This window comes from Lissotriton vulgaris, unplaced genomic scaffold (genome assembly GCF_964263255.1).
Source record: "Lissotriton vulgaris unplaced genomic scaffold, aLisVul1.2 SCAFFOLD_6580, whole genome shotgun sequence".
NCBI lineage: Eukaryota > Metazoa > Chordata > Amphibia > Caudata > Salamandridae > Lissotriton > Lissotriton vulgaris.
In genome coordinates, this window is record NW_028249422.1 from 37,862 (window position 1) to 58,940 (window position 21,079).

The 21,079-nt window shown below is 44.7% G+C and overlaps 1 protein-coding gene and 1 long non-coding RNA gene across 3 annotated transcripts; both read right to left on the reverse strand.

Annotated features, from left to right (window-relative positions):
• Positions 1-7,951: 7,951 nt before the first annotated feature.
• LOC147663572 (uncharacterized) lies at positions 7,952-11,488 on the reverse strand. Of its 2 annotated transcripts, none has more exons than XM_086950350.1 (3): positions 10,720-11,488; positions 9,796-10,635; positions 7,952-9,041 (listed from the first exon to the last, which is right to left on the reverse strand). In XM_086950350.1, the coding sequence occupies exons 1-3, from the start codon at positions 11,211-11,213 to the stop codon at positions 8,936-8,938; spliced, it is 1,440 nt and encodes a 479-aa protein (XP_086806476.1). In that variant the 5' UTR covers positions 11,214-11,488; the 3' UTR covers positions 7,952-8,935. The 2 variants fall into 2 exon arrangements, with proteins under 2 accessions (XP_086806476.1, XP_086806477.1); XM_086950351.1 differs by having other exon boundaries at positions 7,952-9,007; positions 9,426-10,438; positions 10,523-11,249.
• An 816-nt stretch (positions 11,489-12,304) lies between these two features.
• LOC147663573 (uncharacterized) lies at positions 12,305-17,614 on the reverse strand. Its single transcript, XR_015305290.1, has 3 exons — positions 17,548-17,614; positions 16,473-16,526; positions 12,305-12,420 (listed from the first exon to the last, which is right to left on the reverse strand). It is a non-coding gene; the product is annotated as an uncharacterized LOC147663573 (long non-coding RNA).
• Positions 17,615-21,079: the final 3,465 nt, after the last annotated feature.

Sequence of the window (21,079 nt, forward strand, 5' to 3'; positions counted from 1 at the left end):
CGTTGGTGCAGGAGCCAGAGTTTCTTCACGATGTTGAAGAGCTCCTTGCTGTTGTGTGTGTTGTTGTCGAGGCGGTCTTTGAAGGAGGTCTTCTTGGTGGTCCTGATGAGGTGGTAGTGGTTGCCGATGCCATCCTTGAGGGCTGTGTGGATATCAGGCGTTTTCTCGTCGCGCAGTTGTTTTCCCGTTTCTGACAGGCGCGCTTAGAGGCTAGGAGTTCCGGGGTGAACCAGCTTGCTTTTTGGCTGGGGTCCCTGTTGGTGTGCTGTTTCATAGGGGCTAAGGTGTTGGCGCAGTCTTCCATCCAGTGTCTGAGGACACGGGCCCCCTCCTCGGGGTCGGTGGGGTTGTTCGGGGGTTGAGTGCGAGGTGAGCTTGTAGTAGTTCCTTGGTGACTTTGCCCCAACGGCGTCTAGGGATCTGTGGGGTGCGGTGGTGTAAGATGGGTTTCTGGAAGCTGAAGTGGACGCAGTGGCGGTCGGTCCAGGTGAGCTCGGAGGCGTGGCTGAAAGCGACATAGGGACTGGAGGTGAAGATGGCTTCGAGCGTGCGGCCGGCGATGTGGGTGGGTGTCGTGACGATCTGTGTCAGTCTGAGGGTGGAGAGGTTGTCGATCAGGGTGGTTAAGTTTCTGTCATTGTTGTTTTCCAATTGGTAGTTCAGGTCGCCAAGGAGGATGTAGTTGGTGGAGGTCAGTGCTTGCATGCTGGTGAAGTCTGCAATGGAGTTGCAGAATTGGGGGCGGGGTCCGGGTGGTCTATAGACGAGGGTGCCTCTTAGGGTGGTCGTGGGGTCCGTGTGAATCTGGAGGTGCATGTGTTCAGCGGAGTTGAGGGTGTCGGTGGTGCTTGTGGAGACTCTGATGGTGCTCCTGTAGATGATGGCAATTCCTCCGCCGACTCCTTTAGTGCGGTCCCTGCGGGTGATCTTGTATCCGTCGGGGATGTCTATGGTGATGTCTGGGGTGGCGGTTTCGTTCAGCCAGGTCTCTGTCAGGAAGGCGATGTCTGGTGATGTGGAGTCGAACAGGTCCCAGAGCTCGACGGCGTGTTTGCTTGCAGAGCGGGTGTTGAGCAGGATGCATCTGAGCTGATTTGGTTCCGTCGTGGTTGGTGGCTCGGTGTCTTTGGTGCAGGAGAAGCTGCAATTCCGGCAGGTGAAGGGACCGTGGGTGCGCTTGGGCGCGGCCTTGTTGCATTTGACAGGGGTGACACCTCAGCTGTGGTGCTGCTAGATTTGAGTGCGGCTTTTGACACCGTCTCCCATGGGATCCTAGTTAAGAGGCTATGGGAGATAGGTGTCAGAGATGATGCTCTGGACTGGTTCGTGTCATTTCTATCCGACCGTTCTTTCCAGGTTCATGCTCCCCCGTACTCATCTGGCAGTTTTCCATTAGGCTGTGGTGTTCCACAGGGCTCTGCCCTCAGCCCCACGCTGTTTAATGTGTATGTCCGCCCCCTGGCCACATTGGCCAGGGAACGTAACATCGAACTAATATCTTATGCGGACGATACACAGCTGATCTTCACCTTTTCTAATAACATCGTGGGTGATCAAGCCAAATTCCAAGAGGATATCATGGCTATTTCCAGCTGGCTTACGGAGAACTGTCTTCAGTTAAATTCATCTAAGACTGAAGTCCTCCTGGTTGGCCCGGACACCCAAAAGTGGGACGAGCGGTGGTGGCCCCCTACATTGGGCTCACCGCCTATGCCTAAGAAGGAAGTTAAGAATCTGGGTGTGATCTTAGATGATGCTCTCACCCTGGATTCCCATGCGAAGAGGATAGCTGGTACTTGCTATGGCCGCCTGCGCTCTCTGAAACCTATTCTTGGCTTCTTTGAACCTTCCATCCGTCAGACAATTGTCCAGGCTATGGTCTTATCCCATCTAGACTATTGCAATGTATTAATGCTTGGGTCCAATCTGACAGTCATCAATAGACTACAGAAAGCTCAGAACGCGGCAGCTCGTACCCTGTTCGGCTTACCAAAACGTTGCCATACCTCTCAGGTTTTGCGAAGGCTCCATTGGCTGCCCGTTAAACAACGCATTCAATTTAAAACCTTGTGTGTTATGCATAGAATGTTACATTGTCTAGGTCCTAAAATCTTGCAAGGAATCTGTTCCTTCTATGTTCCACAGCGTGCACTCCGGTCTGCGGACCTCTTCCTTGCTTGTACCATCAAGATTCGGAGGTGCAGAGTTGGTGGCCGTTCTTTTAGGTTTCGGGCCCCAAAACTCTGGAACTCTATTCCTTTAGGTGTACGTTCCATCACAAACCACCTACATTTTCGAAAACAAGTAAAAACTTGGCTGTTTTCTTCTATTTAGGGTTCCGCGGTGAATAGATATCCTGCCGCATTCCTCCGGCTGTTATGTGATTGGACCTGTCTGCAAGCGCTGGGATGCCTCGTTGTTGGGGTAGCCATGCGCTATATAAGCGTTACGTAACATAACATAACGTAACATAACATTTGAATGGTTGTCCGAGGTTGAGTGCGATGAAGGTGTTAGCATCGTACCAGATGTGGCTTCCTGGGTGGTGCTTGGTCCAGGGGTCGTGGCGCTGGGCGCGGTCCAGGCACGGACAGGCGCAGACGGGCTGGCCCGTTGCGCGCATCCACTGCGCGGCCTTGCAGCGGTCACCATAAATTGAGGAGTGGGAGGAAGGCTCAGCTGGGAGGAGGGTGGGGCTGGTGGGAGTGACGAATCGGCAGCAGGGGGGCGGTGACACAGGGAAGGCAGCGTTGGGGAAAAACCTGGCAGCAAGCGCAGGGAGCATGGGAGGGGGGCGGGGTACAGAAGGAAGGGGTTGGGGCAATCAGCAGGAAGGCGGCGAAGCAATCAGGGCGGCGAAATAACAGGGGGCCAGGAACCGTAAGGTCAGGAGCATACAAAGTGCTCAGAAGTACAGGCAGGCACAGGAGCAGCGCACAGGCAGGTCAGGAGGCGTTCACAGAGGCAGATGGCGGCGGAGCTCCAGCGGGAGGGGAGCGACCTACCAGAGGGTCAAGGGCAGCTGCGTGACTTGGAAGCCGATTACTTCCCAATATTTCTCAATTATTTCTCAATACATCCCTTGTTTGTGATTACCTTACAGTGCTCACATTATCATCCGCACTAGAACAGATGGGAGCTTGGGGTGTCTGCTCATAGAAGCTCATTTACATACAAAGAGGGGTGCTGTCTGTTTACAAAGCACAAATTGTTTATGTTAAATGCCTACACAGCACAGGGTAAAGTGACTCAGGTACCAGTGCAAGTGTTGTATGACAGGAGTGGGCAGTCTTAGTTGTTGAGACCTGAATGTCTGACGCATGTATCTTTAAATACTTCAACTGTTTGAGAGAGGGTGGCAGTCTCAAATTCTGGGGACCCAGCTACCAATAGCTCCCCTCATAATCTTTACTTTTTGCATCCACAGCAAGTGCTGATTCCACCTAAGACAGTAAGCTTTTCAGCTCAGTGGTCGGCTTCCCGGAGTCAGCCTGCCTTGTTCTTCCCATACTTCTTTCAGCAAAGGTAAATGTGTCTTCTACTAAAGTGTCCGTAGCTCGCTTTTGGTAATATGACTTGTGCAGTACGGCCTCGTTTGATGGTAAAGCAAAACAGTTCGAAGTCACAAATTTCAAAGAAAAAAGGGACAAGAACTTCAAGATTCTAACCAAGTTTAGATAAAGAAGAATATTTAATAATTATTCTGAAGCAAAATCAAAAGAATAATTGTGATTTAGGGATTATTATTTAGCAAAAACAACTGCCCCAAAGGAAATAAAGGATACAGTTAGTCATGTATTCTAAACCAAAAACAAATGCAAAAAAAAATGTAAATTAAAATACTGATCCACTGATGCAGTGTTGAAGCCACATATGAAATAGTATTTGTCCTCGCTAGCCATGCTCAAGGGAGAAAGGTAAGTCTAGTCTCCGGTAATGATTAACACTGGAATTTGATGCAAGGGTTTGGAATGAACCAATCACAGAAGGTGACGAGGTGCACAGAAGTGGCTTGGAGTACAAAATTCTCAGAGTAGAGTTGGGTTATCAAGTCAAACCAAAATCTACGGCCATCAAAATGTCTGAAACTTCAGGCAGTTATAACAGGTGTGAAGTCTTCAGAGCTTCCAGGTTATGGATATGGTCCAAGGTTGATGATCCAAGCCAACTCAAAGAACCAGCCAAACAAACACATCGGACGAGTGCTTTGGTGTTCGCGCAGGATCATCTCATTCGCTCTAATAACAGCCCAAGTGCTGCATCCACTTTAGAGTTACCACAAAAATGAAACACCCATGTTGAGTTGGACACCTCGAAGGCTATTCACAAAGGTACCTTACACCTGTGAATAATCTATACATGCAAGGATGCTCGTAGAGTAACGTTGCTAGTTTTAGCTATTCACCATTACGAGTATAAAGTTATTCAAAAATGTGGACTTGCACATCTGCACACGCTTAAACAGAGGTGGAGTAAAATGTAGAAATGTAACTTACTAGAGCAAAAGTGGAGCAATAGAGAGTGCAGCACCACGCATGGCCAATCACTGGTAATGCAACACCCTGCCTTAGAAAATAAGGGAGACAGATACTTAACAAGCATTGACAAATCAAATAGGTTTCAGCAATTTGAGAGCTATAAACGTTGTCACTGTGAATGTCTTTTAGCTAAGGATTTTTCACTGAGTCCTGTTTTGAAGATGTGTGTTGCAAACATGGTATGAAAACATCTTTACTCTGGGTGGTATTTATCACACTTGAAACATTCTGACTCAGTAGAGTTGTATTTTATTTGGTGCAATAAATATATCACCAATTACAAACCACATGCAGTAAGGGACTGAAATGTATAAGAAACACCATGTGATGTCACTTTCTGCGATGTCACTTGGTCAAAGGTTATGTGAGGTCACTGACTCAAAGACCATGTAATGTTCACTTCCTATGATGTTGCTGGGCTCAAAGATCTGCTGGTGTGGCTTCCTTCGTTCAAGCTGCTCTGAAACGCTGATATTCATGTCATATGAAATGTTCTGTAGGAGGCTCGTTGACCCTAAATAGCTGATTTACGATGATTGATAGAATGGTAGCAATGGGATTCTGGTTGGCTGAGGTATGCACCCAGGCCAGGCAGGAACCACCGCTCTCTACAGGGCAAGCTAGATACACACTAAAAGATAACCTGTGCTCAACCTCTGATAGCTTTGCACAGAGCAGTCAGGCATATCTAAAGATGTGTCCACAATTGTCTTCACTGGGAACCAAACACCCCATTGTAGCGCTTGACTCTCACAGGTTAGCTGGGAGGAGCAGTCCAAGGCCTTCTCAAGGGAGGTGGTGTGGGCTAGTAATCACCAATCACTGGCACGCAATACCAACACCCAATAACTGATTGTCCAGTCAGTACCTTCTCTTTAGAAGAAGCAGAAGTACATTTATTTAAAACACACTTCTAAAAACGACAAAATATTTTACAAATATGTACATTGTCAGATGGAACATACATAGATGACATTGTGTAATCATTGGGGACCCCTTGGAGGGTCACCCAAACATCTCATATTTGTTCAATCATTTGTTTTGTGATAAACGCATACCTTTTGCAAACATCATTAACATTACTGTGATAACCAATAAAACATTTGCAATCATTATGGTAACCCCAGTAAGATTTTTTCAGTAATTAACCTTGTGTTTGTGTATTCTTTCATGGGTTTGATATCAAAGCTGCAATGGTACAAACAACCCGTAGAGGCCATCACACTGAAAAAGCATTGAATAGCAACCATACAGTCAGTCCCTAGAGGGCATAGGATCAACATCACATTTGTGGATTTCCAGGCCTTCCAGGTCTGATTAAATGCCATTAAATTACCATGCATCTGGCCCCTAGGGGTTGAAACACTACCGGCTGTAGAGTAAAAGCTACAGCCGTGGGAAAGCTCAAAAAGACACGGAAATCCAGGGGAGGTGATCGTTTTGCAGTCCCCACTAAGAGTGAGGACTCTGACAGTGCCTTTAAAAGAAAGGCTGTATTGTGTTGACTTTTTGGTGGTGGTCCCGTCATCCTGGGACCACCACAAGCAGAGATATGGGCCAAAAAGTGTTCAAACAGCAAGGCCCCGAAGGCATTATGTGGCTATTTTCTGAGAAAGCAGTAAATACGGTAGCAGGGGCTCTCTCGATGTGCTAGGGAGACCTGCGCAAGTTTTGTTACTTTGTGTTCCTTCGTTTTTTAAGCGGCCTCGTGTTGCACTTCGTTTAGGGTAAAGCAGTCAGCAGATGAGACAGCATCTGACAATTGATCTCAGTCTTCAGTTTTCATGTGCATTGTGAGGCGCAAATGCACTGTATGGCGTGGCAGTGGGGGGGGCGTAGAACGGTGTAAGGGATGAGAGAGACAGATGCAGAACATAGGGCGGAGCCATTGTATAGAGAACGGTCAGCAGATGTGACCGCGTCTGACTTTTGATTTCGGGCTTCAGTTTTCATGCACATTGTGAGGCACAAACGCGCTATATTGCGGTGGCGGTGGGGGGGTGCAGATAACGTGAATGGGGCGGAACACAGGGCCGAACCATTGTGTATGATAGCAGTCAGCAGATGAGACAGCATCTGACATTTGATTTTGGTGTTTGAATGGACAGCAAATATTATGAGATGAGAACAAGAATTTCATCCCTGTTTTCAGCGGTGCTCCATAAACCATGAGCGCCCGTCTCAAGTGCTCTAAATTAAAGAAAAAAGTAGCACTGATAAATGCTAAAATGGCAGCTGGGCAGATGGATAGTAGTAATTGGTCTATGCTCTCGTAGGTAGAGACATGACGAATGTATGCCATGGACAAATGGGGATAAATAATATTAGATCGATGGTGGAGCCAGCAAATGGTAAGTCTGTGAGTGGGCTGAAGCCTATAAAGGAGATAAACATGTCTCTTGTAGACAGCGCAAGTAGTGTCTAGCCGAGACCTAGAAATAGAACCTCATAAGAAATAAAGATACATTAAAATAATGTGTTTTGTCTTTTCAAAAAAAAATTCAATTCATTCTATACAAAACGTTTTTAAAGGCTTTGTCCCATCTGAGGCAATTTAGTAATTTAGAGTACATAATAAGAAAATACAGGGATTTTACTTTCAGTGGGATTTTTTCAACAAATCTTTAAAAAAACATTTTTACCATCTTTAAAATCAATTACATATTTCATTAAAATACAAGTTAAAGGTATTGAAGCATTTTGATCTACATTTAAAGTATATCAAATTAATTTACAATATTATTTAACTTAAACAGATTTATTTTTTAAGTTTAAAAAACATTCAAAATATTCCATATATATTTACACAGGGAGATTTCCACCCTAGTTGAACATATTAAAGATTATATTTTTTCTTAAGATTGAATTAAAGGTTTGCCACCTGAAGTAACATCTTGTTTATGTATTAATAATTATTAAATGTGCTGAACACATGTAATTTGACTTTACTAATAATGAATGTTATACTAGTGTTTAAATTTAAAAAATGTATTACAACATTAAAAAATAATGAAATGTTTTCTTTTAAAATATTTTTTGCCATTAAATGACACTTATTTAGATCTTTTTAAACTAGTTTTAAATATTTAATTTAGCATTATTTCCTATAGGGTTTTATTTTATGTCCCTACCACCATTATTATTTATGGGAGTTTGCTGCAGTTCCAGTGGATGGCCATGTGTGATGTTGGACTTAATCTCCCTCTGAGCACAAGTACATTTACGATTGTTTTAGGTACATTATGACTTAGTGACTTTAGAGTTGTGGTTTATAAACAGAAATGGGCTTACTCTTTAGTGGGTGAGTGCCTGTCTTTTCCCTAAACCCCTTCCTAACTCGTCCTTAGTTCTGCCTTCACCCCTCCCCTTTATTTATAAGCATTCCCCATTTTACAGCCACTCCTTCTGTCCCTTCCACATTTACTACTAAAACTATACTAACGTGTGCGGAAACTGTGAAGTCGGGGCAGACAACTACACACAGAAAAAGATAGGAGAAGCAGAACAACCGCACGTAATTTGTGAAAAGCATTTTGTAGTTCTTTAGTAGTACTAAAAATGTACAACTCAGATTATCTGTGAGACTCTCTTGGGTATGTCTGATGTGATTTTAAAGCTTGTGAAACTGTCCTCAGCAGATGGGAAGTAGGTTCCATTTGTAACATAAATGGACCTGGAAAGAGGTCACTAAAGTGGATCTTTGTAATACGAAGCTGTGTCCCATTGGAACAGAAGTCATTAGGACTTTTTAGGGTAGTGACAGGAATGGTTAGCATATGGTTGGTCTTGTCTTTAGTGGCACAGAGACATAGAGACTGGAGAATGATGTGGTGGGATGTTGCTGAGAAAAATGACCAGTCCTTCCATCTCATTTAGTTTTTTTCAATAATCAGTCACAAATTGCACAGGCTTGAACAGACGTTGGTCCCATAGAGTCCTACGACAAAGGGACTTCTGCCGCAGGCACCTGCTGAGGCTCATTAAGGCTGGAAATAGTTTGAGGTTACTTGGATTCCAGATCCTTGGAGGCGTGGCCTCAAAGTTCAGGATCGAATGGACCTTGAGGGTCAGAGCCATGGCTTATTAACACTCAGGAAGCAAAATACACGGAATGGAATGAGGCCACAAATAGTCACTAAGGAATGAGGTTAATTCACAAATTTCTATCCCTCATGGTGCGCTTTTCTCAGTAAACAGTTTGTTGGACGATAAATTGATTGATGTCCTTGTGGCTGCTTCATGTGAAGGTTTTGCAATGCTGAAAGCTCCTCCTCAGAGCACCTTTTACTCTCCCACCTTGTCTCTGTCATGTAGAGAGGTTGCTTTTATAACTGAAGTTTTTGTCACACTGAGAGCACTGATACATTTTTTTCTCCTGTGGATTTTCTCATGTTGAATCAAACTGAGTCTCCAGCAGATGCTTCTCTGGCATTTAGACCAATGACAAGGTTTTGCCCAGTGTGAGTTTTCTCATGTTCAGTGAGACCAGATTTCTGACTGAAGCTTTTCCATCATTCAGAGCACTGATAAGGTCTTTGCCTAGAGTGAGTTCTTTCATGTCTAGTGAGATTTTTTTTCAAAGTGAACCTTTTCTGGCATTTAGAGCATTGATTCGGTTTTACTCGTGTGAGTTTTCTCATGACGAGCGAGACCAGATTTCTCACTGAAGCTTTTCAAGAATTCAGAGCATTGATATGGTTTTAGTCCAGTGTGAGTTTTCTCATGTTGAATGAGACCAGATTTATGACTGAAGCTTTCCCTGCATTCAGAGCACTGAAAAGGTTTTTGCCCCGTGTGGGTCCTTTCATGTAAAGTAAGGCTGAATTTCCGGCTGAAGCTTTTACAGCATTCAGAGCACTGATAATGTTTTTGCCCAGTGTGAGTTACCGCATGTCGTGAGAGAGTAGATTTCTGGCTGAAGCTTTTCCAGCATTCAGAACACTGATACGGTTTGAGCCCAGTATGAGTTCTCTCGTGTTGAATGAGATTGGCCTTACAACTGAAGCTTTGTTGGCACTCTGAGCACTTATATGGTTTTAGTCCAGTGTGAGTTACCGCATGTCGTGAGAGAGTAGATTTCTGACTGAACCTTTTCCAGCATTCAGAGCACTGATACGGTTTAAGCCCAGTATGAGTTCTCTCATGTTGAATGAGATTGGCCTTACAACTGAAGCTTTGTTGGCACTCTGAGCACTTATATGGTTTTAGTCCAGTGTGAGTTACCGCATGTCGTGAGAGAGTAGATTTCTGACTGAACCTTTTCCAGCATTCAGAGCACTGATACGGTTTAAGCCCAGTATGAGTTCTCTCGTGTTGAATGAGATTGGCCTTACAACTGAAGCTTTGTTGGCACTCTGAGCACTTATACGGTTTTAGTCCAGTGTGACTTACCGCATGTCTTGAGAGAGTAGATTTCTGACTGAACCTTTTCCAGCATTCAGAGCACTGATACGGTTTAAGCCCAGTATGAGTTCTCTCATGTTGAATGAGATTGGCCTTACAACTAAAGCTTTGTTGGCACTCTGAGCACTTATATGGTTTTAGTCCAGTGTGAGTTACCGCATGTCGTGAGAGAGTAGATTTCTGACTGAACCTTTTCCAGCATTCAGAGCACTGATACGGTTTAAGCCCAGTATGAGTTCTCTCGTGTTGAATGAGATTGGCCTTACAACTGAAGCTTTGTTGGCACTCTGAGCACTTATATGGTTGTAGTCCAGTGTGAGTTTTCTCATGTTGAATGAGACCAGATATGTGACTGAACCTTTTCTGGCATTCAGAGCACTGATACGGTTTTAGTCCAGTGTGCGTTCTTTCATGACAAGCGAGACCAGATTTCTCACTGAAGCGTTTCAAGCATTCAGAGCACTGAAAAGGTTTTTGCCCTGTGTGGGTCCTTTCATGTAAAGTAAGGCTGAATTTCCGGCTGAAGCTTTTACAGCATTCAGAGCACTGATAATGTTTTTGCCCAGTGTGAGTTACCGCATGTCGTGAGAGAGTAGATTTCTGGCTGAAGCTTTTCCAGCATTCAGAACACTGATACGGTTTGAGCCCAGTATGAGTTCTCTCGTGTTGAATGAGATTGGCCTTACAACTGAAGCTTTGTTGGCACTCTGAGCACTTATATGGTTTTAGTCCAGTGTGAGTTTTCTCATGTTGAGTGAGACTAGATTTCTGACTGAACCTTTTCTGGCATTCAGAGCACTGATACGGTTTTAGTCCAGTGTGAGTTCTTTCATGACAAGTGAGACCAGATTTCTCACTGAAGCTTTTCAAGCATTCAGAGCACTGAAAAGGTTTTTGCCCCGTGTGGGTACTTTCATGTACAGTAAGGCTGAATTTCCGACTGAAGCTTTTACAGCATTCAGAGCACTGATACGGTTTGAGCCCAGTATGAGTTCTCTCGTGTTGAATGAGATGGGTTTTCTGACTAAAGCACTTCAGGCACTTAGTGCACTGATAAGGTTTGTGTCCAGTGTGGATTCTCACATGTTGAATGAGATCGCTTTTCCGACTGAAGCCTTTCTGGCATTCAGGACACTGATACGGTTTTTGTCCAGTATGAGTTCTCTTGTGTTTAGTGAGGTGGGATTGATAACTAAAGTTGTTCTCACATTCATTGCTCTTATTCAAGTTATTTGTATCTCTAAGTTGGGTTTGTTCCTGGCTACATGTCATCTTAAGTCTGAATCTAATTCCGGAGTCTGTACTTGTTTGTGTTAAAACTCAACATTAACTTCTAAACTACGCTGCTGAAGCTCTTCTTCACATTTGCATTCACCTAATTATAGCTTTTTTTTGGAGATCAATGTTCTTATCTTTGAAGCCAGCCTATCTAACTTGTCTTATAAACTTTCACTGAGGGGCCCCTTATTTTTATTAAGATACCCCTCATGGATTCATTTTCTCCAAGTTATGCCCACAAGGATTCCCTCAAGTAGAATTAAGCTCATTCTGACTGCAGTTTATCGCATTTAATTTAGGAGTTTTAAAAGCACTGATAGGGTCTTTGAGGATTAGTACTTATAAGTGAGGTACATTTTTTATACAAGTAATGAACATGGATTAAAACATGTTAGGGTAGTTCTCAAATTATCAATAGTGTAACACTGGCCCTTTTTAAGCTTCCTATTCCGGTGAGGCCCAAAAAGGTACACCATTAACTTTGGAGGTCTGGCACACTTGGAAACCACATAGATCAACCCAAGAGACAGAGTTGGTGTTAATCCAGTGTCTTTGCTGTAATGACATCTGAGAAGTAAATTTTCAGTTATTTTTTAAAATACAAGGTTTTCTGTCCTCTGAATCACAGGAGACGGAGACATAAGCTTGCTCGTGTAAACTGAGGTTATTAGCCTTCCTGACACTTCTGTCACATCACATCACGTCTACGGATACTGATTTGCTGGGAGAGGCTTAGGTCTCCAAGGCATTTCTCATAAACCATCAGGCAGAATTTGCAACAACGAATATTCCCAAGTGCTCTGTGTGAGGATCAGTTGTTGCCAATGTTCTTTGCTTGACCAACCGTGAAATGTTTCCTTTAAGTGAAAATATTCTTATATTTAGTAGCTGCCGTAGATTTTCAATTTACATGCAGGTACAGTTATTATTTCAGAGGCTATTCAATCCCAATAACTGACACTTGGTAAATGTTCCTGGTCATTGTACTTCAAGGTTTGACAACAAAAATGATTGTAAGAAAGTCGATAAATCACTTTCACATTCAGCAGTTTCTTCTGCACCAAATTCCTCCCCATTCCTGTTGCATAGAACTAGTTTTTTCTTCAGAGATTTAGAGTGTTTCTACTTTCCTCAAAATAACCCTTTATAGAAATGTTTCCAACATTACAACATTTATTTTTCTTTTTGTTGCTTCAGTGACCTGTAAAAATAGAGTCAGAAATTATAAGTGAGTTGCACTCCAAGGGGGTAAAACAGTTCATGGATACTGCATAGACAGGGAACTTGGGACCATTGAGACTCAATGTCGTGAGAGCAAAAGTAGTGAATACTGTAGAAAGAAACACAAGTAACACATTTATCATGACACATATTCTCAGAAGCATCCAACACCAACAATTTACTCTTCCTGTGATGATGACTGGCATCACAGTAAGGTATTTGTACCTCCTTTAATGAATTGTCAGATGTTGTGTACTCCCTTCCCATTTAAAGGACTCTGCTATTCCTTATTTCAGGCATCGATGAAGGGACATTTCATTGAACAAAGGAATCTGCCTTGTTGTAATCACTGCTTTAAATGCCACTGGCGGAGCGTGATTATTTTATTAAGAGTGTTTTGGTCACTCAATTCCTTACCCTTGGGTGTGATACTGATACATAATACATACTTAAGAAACATGACTAACAGTGTGCCTCGTGAAACACGTGAGAATTTGAAACTGCATCGTAAAAGCATGCAGAAGGGTCACAAACTGGTTTGAGACTAAGTCTTTCATGACAGAGAGAGAAACCTACTAATGTGCTATGAAAATAATATGAAAGGTAGTAATGCAGTCTGTAGTTTTAAAACAAAATATGATTATGAGAATGCTCAAATAAAATTAGTCCTGCTTATGTTTTCTTTGAGATGTAAATCCGAGAGAAAGTGATTGCATGTTTCTTAATGAAACGTAATTAGACTATGCTTACAAGTATAATGAAATGGTGTTTTTATATTATTTCTTATGCATCTCTAGTTCTTTAATGTTTTCAACATTAGCATGTTTTTTCTTTAAAAAATAGTGATTTAGTGGTTTTCCATGTAGGCCTCAAAAATGTATTTTGTCTTTCATTATTTCCTTCGAATAATCTAAAAATGCCCCGATTGCACTGAAGCTACGAGTATTATCACTGAAGTTTCTGTCCTACAGTTTGAAAAATGTACATCCTTTCTGTTTGAATAAAACTGTATTGACTATGTTGCAAGCTCAGAAGAGAGCAAGTGGAGTGGACACATTGAGTTGCAAATGTATTTACTATTTCTGAAGGGAAGTGATATTGCACATTCTTAACCCTTTCGCTGTGGCGGCAATTCCGCCGCAGCGCTAAGGGGAGGGGGGGTGCGCGCGGCGCTCCGACGCTTGTGACGGAACCGCTCCGTCACGCCCCTCGGGTGGGCTGTGCTTGTGATGGAGTGGTTCCGTCATGGCCCCGCCCACTCAATGGAACACGCCGCGCAGGCACAAGATCAGCGCCGCGCAGGCGCGGTGAGCGGGCCATGACGGAACCGCTGCATCACCAGCACAGCCCACCCGAGGGGCGTGACGGAGCGGTTCCATCATAAGCGTGGGAGGGGTTAAAGAACAATGACCACTGAACAATCGTTTTGAGGGATAATTGCCCCTTGGGAAAAGGACGGCACGCTGCTATTTTCCCTTGCAAATCCTTGGCCTGACCTGCTGTCGGTCTGAACTCTGAATTTTCCCTGAACTGAAATCTCCTGATTACCTCCGCACTTTACCGGCTGGTGAAGTTGAGCAGGTAAAATCTTTCAGCTGAAGAATTTATTAACCGTGGGCAATGAACTCAGGTCCGCTAGTGGAGGTTGCGGAGATTAGCTAACAACGCATTAAATTGAAAACACAGAGTTCATGCAAAAACTCTGACTCTGCCACATAGGGAGTTAGCAACTACACCCACAACCCTTTGATAAAACAACTTTACCTTTGCATGCTAAAAAGCATATAACCAATTCACAAAAGTGAGCTTCGAAAAATATCAGGCAATGAGAGAGGTGATGATTTTGGGGTCCCCCCTAACCTAGGGGAAGGTCCAAGCAGATGCCTTGAACACAAAGAGCATATCATGCTGAACGATTCAGTGGTGGTCCCATCCTCGTAGGACCACCCAAAGCAAAGTTATGGGCAAAAATACAATGCTAACCAAAGGCTCAGCAAAGCATTATGGGATGAGATTCTAGAGTGCAGTGAATATTATAGTATTAGCTCTCAGTTGAGCCGGAGAGATGCAGCTTCAGGAATGTTTTGATATTGCATACTATAATATTCACTGCACTCTAGAATCTCATCCCATAATGCTTTGTTTCTATTTCTATTTAGGGGGTTTTGTAAAGCGCTTGGTGACGCACAGCGGCGTGTCCCCGAGCTGAGGAGCTGATGCTTACTGGAAACTACCGGAGCGGAATAACTTACTGGGTGAATAGTACAGTTTTGAGCTTTGCTCTGAAAAGTGATTCTGATGGTTCTAGGCGCAACGCCATGGGTAGTTTGTTCCATCTAGATGCTGCCAGGTACCTAAAGGATCTGCCGCCCATCCGTGCTTTAGACACCTTGGGAATGGACAGGAGCCCAGTGCCGGAAGATCTAAGGGAGCGGGACGGCTCGTAAGGTGTCAGCAGTCCTTTCAGAGGGAGGGGAGACCTCCCATTGATAATCCGATGGCAAGTACATAGTGCTTTAAAATCTACCCTGCTTCTAACCGGAAGCCAGTGCAGGGACCGGAGAGCCGCTGTGGAGGCAGCTCTTCTGGGTAGGCTGAGCACTAGTCGGGCAGCAGCATTCTGTAAGACCTGTAAGCGGCTCAGATTCTTCTCCAAAGTCCCTAAATAGAGAAGGTTGCCATAGTCCATCTTAGATGTGACTCGTGCATGCACCAGGGTTTGACGGGCTTTAATCGGTAAGAACTTCAATACCTTCCTGAGACTTTTGAGTGTCCCGAAGCATGATCCAACCACCCGATTAATCTGAGGGCCAAAGGTCAAGTCGGTATCAAACCAGATACCCAGGTTCTTTGCTTTTTGGCAAGGGGTAGGTGTTGGATCTAGGCATGGCGGCCACCATGCCGACGTCCACGCCGCCTGGTCTCCCCCCACGACCAGCACCTCGGTCTTGCCTCCATTGAGCTTGAGGCAATTGGCCTTTGGTCGGGATTGTAATTTTGCCCATAACTGACTGTGCTTGGGGTGGTCCTAGGAGGATGGGACCATCATTGAATCGTTCAGCCTGATATGCTCTTTGTGTCTAAGGCTTCTGCTTAGTTCTCCCCTTAGGTTGAGGAGGACCCCAAAATCATCAACTCTCCCATGCTTGCTAAATTTTCATTTTCACTTTTGTGAGACGACTATACGCATTTTAGCATGTAATGATAGAGTTACTTGTTGTTTTACCAAAGGTATGTGAGGTTTCTGTTTCATTAATTGGGATGAGACTGGACAGAGTTACGGAGTGGAACTTCACCGAGTTTTTGTTCAACTCCGCAGAATTCTGCGTAGTGGTACTCCGCCAACTTCGCCTACCCTTAGAATTCATGACTCTGGCTATTGCACGCTGTGCTCTAGCGTTCTACTGGGTCCACCTTGTGTCCTGATAAATCTACAATCAATTCTTAGTTTGTATGATTCCAAGTAATGTGTTCTATTTTGCAATATGTTTTCTCTCTTTTTCTCTCTTCCTTCCACAGTAGGTGTTATTTGACGATGTATTTGTTCTGAGCTGTGATGTGCTGTGATTTACCTGTATACAGAAGAATAACCATTATTAAACGATTCTAGTGCATGTTTGTGCTTTGACCATTCAATCTGAAGTTTAGATAAAGATAACTTAATAACTATTCCATGTGTTTGTCCTTACTTATTGATGATTTTATTAATATTGTGTGAATAATATTAGCTAGGCACTTCTTTATTACAGGTCCTCATGAAAGAGTGTCTTTCCATCTCTAGTTATACGAGTCCCTATTAGCTCATACGGAGGACCTTAAGATTATGATTAAATTGTAGAGTTTCTATGGGTCAAACTCTGTGTTATTGTGAATTGTGTTGCTGAGGATTGAGTTTACGATGTGGTGGGTAACCTATGTTTGAGCTCACAAATTTTACACCTCTTCCCCTGGATCACCACCGTAGACTGAGGCTGTGTCCAGTTGGCTCAGAGGAATTCACCATTTCAAATTATATGGAGGATAAGGACTTACCTGGTGGCCCGGAACTTGTCACACTCCTTTGACAGGACCCAGACACTCCAACACCTAGAAAAAGAAAAAAAACAGCATAACGGGAAAGGAAAGTAAAATGGGATAAGAAAAAACGAATACTACAGAAACAGAAGAATAATAAAAAAGAGGCTATCTTCCACTCTTCTTCAAAGAGACCCAGTGCGGCCCTGAAGGTGACAAACAGGACAGGAAAGGGCAGGCTGGGAGGACGCAAAGAGCTGGAAGTCAGATCTAGAGAGAAAGAACACGGAAGATATAGACCAAGGAGAGGATAGAATCATGAGGTGTGGAGGAGACAAATGTGTTGATAGTCAAGGGACTGCTGGGGAACATGGGAGGCAAGCGTGCTGATGGCCCAGTGCCTCCCGACCCGAGAAGGGCCCAGACCTGCACTAGGGCCCCACGACATTCATATTCCTTGAGGAATGTGGCTGCATCAGGTGGGTGCCAGGGTTAGTGGAAACTCAAAAAATGATGGGGGAGGTTTGCAGGAACATGGGGTGGCTGCCCACTGCTACAACGGCCATGTGTGGCGGCACGTTTTGCCAGATAAACCTTAGTATTTATAAGAGCCCTAAAGTAAGAGGCAGAAAGAATAAAACTGTTATGAAGAGAATACACTGGCAGAGTTCAACAGTTCCTTATTAGCTTCCAAACCTTCAGGCCAACGGATGATAGAGCATTCCAAATGTGGCAGGACAAAGGAGGAATAGTGGGTTGTACCAAGTAGGTTAATTATAACAAAAACATCACACAATTTAGGAACCCGGAGATAAATAGCCTGACCCTGCAGTATACCAACATTTGTACAGAAACACGCTTAAAACAGCTAGCATAAAAACAAATAAGGAGCAGTACTACGTAAAAGCCATGTGTTTGTTGTATTTTATTTTATTTTTTTAAGATCATAAGCTATATAGCTTGAGAATGGTCTGGAGAGGCAGTCAAATTCTTGAAGCTGAAGAGAGATAAAAAACAGCGACACAGAGATACACAGAAAGAGACTTAAGAAGAAATAGAAGAAAAGGAAACAGAAGGCACTAGGAAACGTTACCTGATGGTTATCTTGTTTATTCCTCCAAGGGAGGCAGCCGCACCACCTGGCCCGTCCCAGAATACCTTGAAAGGAAGTAAAGATTTGCTTCAACCAAGAGCTTATCTGCATCAAACGTGAATCTCACTTCCTCTCATCTTCCAAAACAACTTCCTTAACTTACAAAGAAAAACAAACTCTTGTTCTCTACAAAACCGTTGTAAAGCACCGTTGGTCTATGATTAAATAGAATATTTTTTTTAACCTTTTTATTCTTCTGGTATATACGACCAAACCCACAACACCCTCCAAATCCAAACCTTGCACTGCAATGGACACGCAATGAACCATGATCACTTGCTGAACAAGGTCCGAGTGAAGACACAGCCCACCAACAAGCTAAACAAGGTCTGAGTGCTCATACAGCCCACCCACAGGCAGGACAATGTTCGAGTGACGAGACAACGCACCAACAGGCTTAACAAAGTCTAAGTGCACATTCAGCGCACCCACAGGTATAGGAGACTCTGAGTGAACAGACAGCCCACCCACAGGCTGAACAAGCACTGAGTCAAAATGCAGCCCACCCACAGGCAGAACAAGCACTGAGTCAAAATACAGCCCACCCACAGGCGGAACAAGGTCTGAGTCAAAATACAGCACACCCACAGACTGAACAAGGTCTGAGTCAACATACAGCGCAACCACAGGCTGAACAAGGTCTGAGTCAACTTACAGCACACCGACAGGCTGAACAAGGTCTGAGTCAACATACAGCACACCTAGAGGCCGAACATGGTCTGAGTCAACTTACAGCGCGACCACAGGCTGAACAAGGTCTGAGTCAACATACAGCACACCGACAGGCTGAACAAGGTCTGAGTCAACATACAGTGCACCCACAGGCTGAACAAGGTCTGAGTCAACATACAGCACACCCACAGGCTGAACAAGGTCTGAGTCAACTTACAGCACACCGACAGGCTGAACAAGGTCTGAGTCAACATACAGCACACCTAGAGGCCGAACATGGTCTGAGTCAACTTACAGCGCGACCACAGGCTGAACAAGGTCTGAGACAACATACAGCACACCCACAGGCTGAACAAGGTCTGAGTCAACTTACAGGACACCCACAGGCTGAACAAGGTCTGAGACAACATACAGCACACTCACAGGCTGAACAAGGTCTGAGTGAACATACAGCCCACCCACAGGCTGAACAAGGTCTGAGATAACATACAGCACACTCACAGGCTGAACAAGGTCTAAGACAACATACAGCGCACTCACAGGCTGAACAAGGTCTGAGACAACATACAGCGCACTCACAGTCTCAGAGAGCATATCCAAACAGCTAAGCTCACTTCTTCATAACCCAATTTTTCTATTTAGAGCCCATGAAATATACAAATTAAACCAACCTGGTTGACAAACAGCAAGTTTAAGTCTTTGTACATATTTCTGCCCACCGTCTATAAATCAGTCAACCACACTCAGATTTACAGAAACCATGCAGCGTCCGACCGAATGCTGAGAAATGGCAGCAATAAGGCATCAATGCATCCAATCCCTGCCCTTAAGGTGAACTAGGAGTGGAAGCGAGGAGACCCACCTGAAGGAACAATATGTGAGCCAAATAGCTGGTGGGCGATGTTGGAGTCAAATGAGGAACATTTGAGATGGCAAGACCTGAAGACCCTCCGTTGTGAGGGGAACCAGTCAGCCCATGATCAAGTGAAAAAGACGCAGATTGGATGATGACGTGCAATTAGTGACCTCTGCCCTGGAAAGGCAAGGGGTGAAGCAATGCCTTGAACGATGGATGGTCACCCATTCCCTGGCTGTCAATAGTGAATGGAAGGCAGCAAGGCTTCCCAGCACAGGGTGGGGCAAGTATATGAGCGATCAGGGAAACTATACAAGGGCCCACTGGTCATGGCAATATGGATGAATGTATGTATGTATGTGGTATTACTATCAAATGACACACAATTGATGGACGCAATGCAGAACAAATTAAAACATTCACCCCCATTCAAGAGACCTGGGTTAAATCCATCATTATTTTTCTCACCATGCCACCCAGTTTAGACCTGACAATATGCAAATCAGTCTTGACCCTGTGCCCCATGGGAACAGTCCAGCCCGAACTGTTAAGCCAGGTCCTCCCTGAACTGGAAACAAGCATCCTTGGACCTATTTCAGGGTTTCACCCCCCTTCAGCCAGGATAGCTTGAATCCAGTGGCACAGGGAGACCGGACCCATGTCTGGGCATACCTGGCGCACTTGGGGCGAGGAAGCAAAGACACACAATTGAAGGGCGGAACGCAGAACAAATCAAAACATTCACCCCCAGTCAAGAGATCTTGGTTAAATCCATCATTCTTTTGCTCACCATGCCACCCCAAGTTTAGACCTGGCCATATGCAACTCAGTCTTGACTCTGGTCCTCCCTGGACTGGAAAGAAGAATCCTAGGACCGTTTTCAGGGTTTCACACATCTTCAGCCAGGAAGGCTTGAATTCAGATGCACAGTTGCCCGGGACCCACATCTGGGCATACCCGGTACGCTTAGGGCGAGGAAGCAAAGACACATAGTTGATGGACAAAATGCAGAACAAATCAAAACATTCACCCCCATTCAAGAGACCTGGGTTAAATCCATCATTCTTTTGCTCACCAGGCCGCCCCGGTTTAGACCTGGCCATATGCAAATCAGTCTTGAACCAGTCTTGACGCTGTGCCTCATGGGAACAGTCCAGCCCGAACTAAAAGCCTGGCTGATGAGGGCTGTTAACCCGAAACCGGTCCCAGGATGCTTGTTTCCAGTCCAGGGAAGACATGGCTTGGCAGTTCGGGCTGGACTCTTCCCATGAGGCACAGAGTCAAGACTGATTTGCAGATAGCTATGTGTTAGATTTGGGGGTCTCTGATTGGCACAGGTAAGTACTTGGGACATACAGGGACCCTCTCCTCTAGTCAGGGCAAGGGACTTACTCTTCAAAATAACTCCTGCTCACCCTCTAGGTTGCGTGGCGCGAGCAGACATGGCTAATCTCATTATGGGTTAAGCATTTGTAAATACACACAGTAACTCAATGACAACACCACAAAGGGGATACCACACTATGTTTTCTATCAAAAATAATTACTTTTATATAAGGCTTAGCACAACAACCAATTAAGTTTAAAATTAGGCCACAATACTATTCAGGCAAAGCGTCCTTGAACAAATGCGTGATTCTTTTGTTCTGTGCGTGTTGCGCACTGCATACATGTTGCGGACTTCACCGGTCCGGGGCACACACCCTGGGGGTGCACGTCGAAGTACAGTACATTTAGAGATGGGGAGTCCGGCTCGAATGAGGCGTGACGGCGGACTTGGAGCGGTGTCGGCCTCTCAGGGCGGTGATCCCGGCTGGTCGCGGCGTCATCTGGACGAGGCGTAGAGCGGGGGCCACGGGGCGATGAGGCGGACGATCCGGGTCCTTAGGAGGTCACAGTGCAGTGCATTCGAGCCGTACCTTCCTTTCGGGCTGCTGTGTGGAT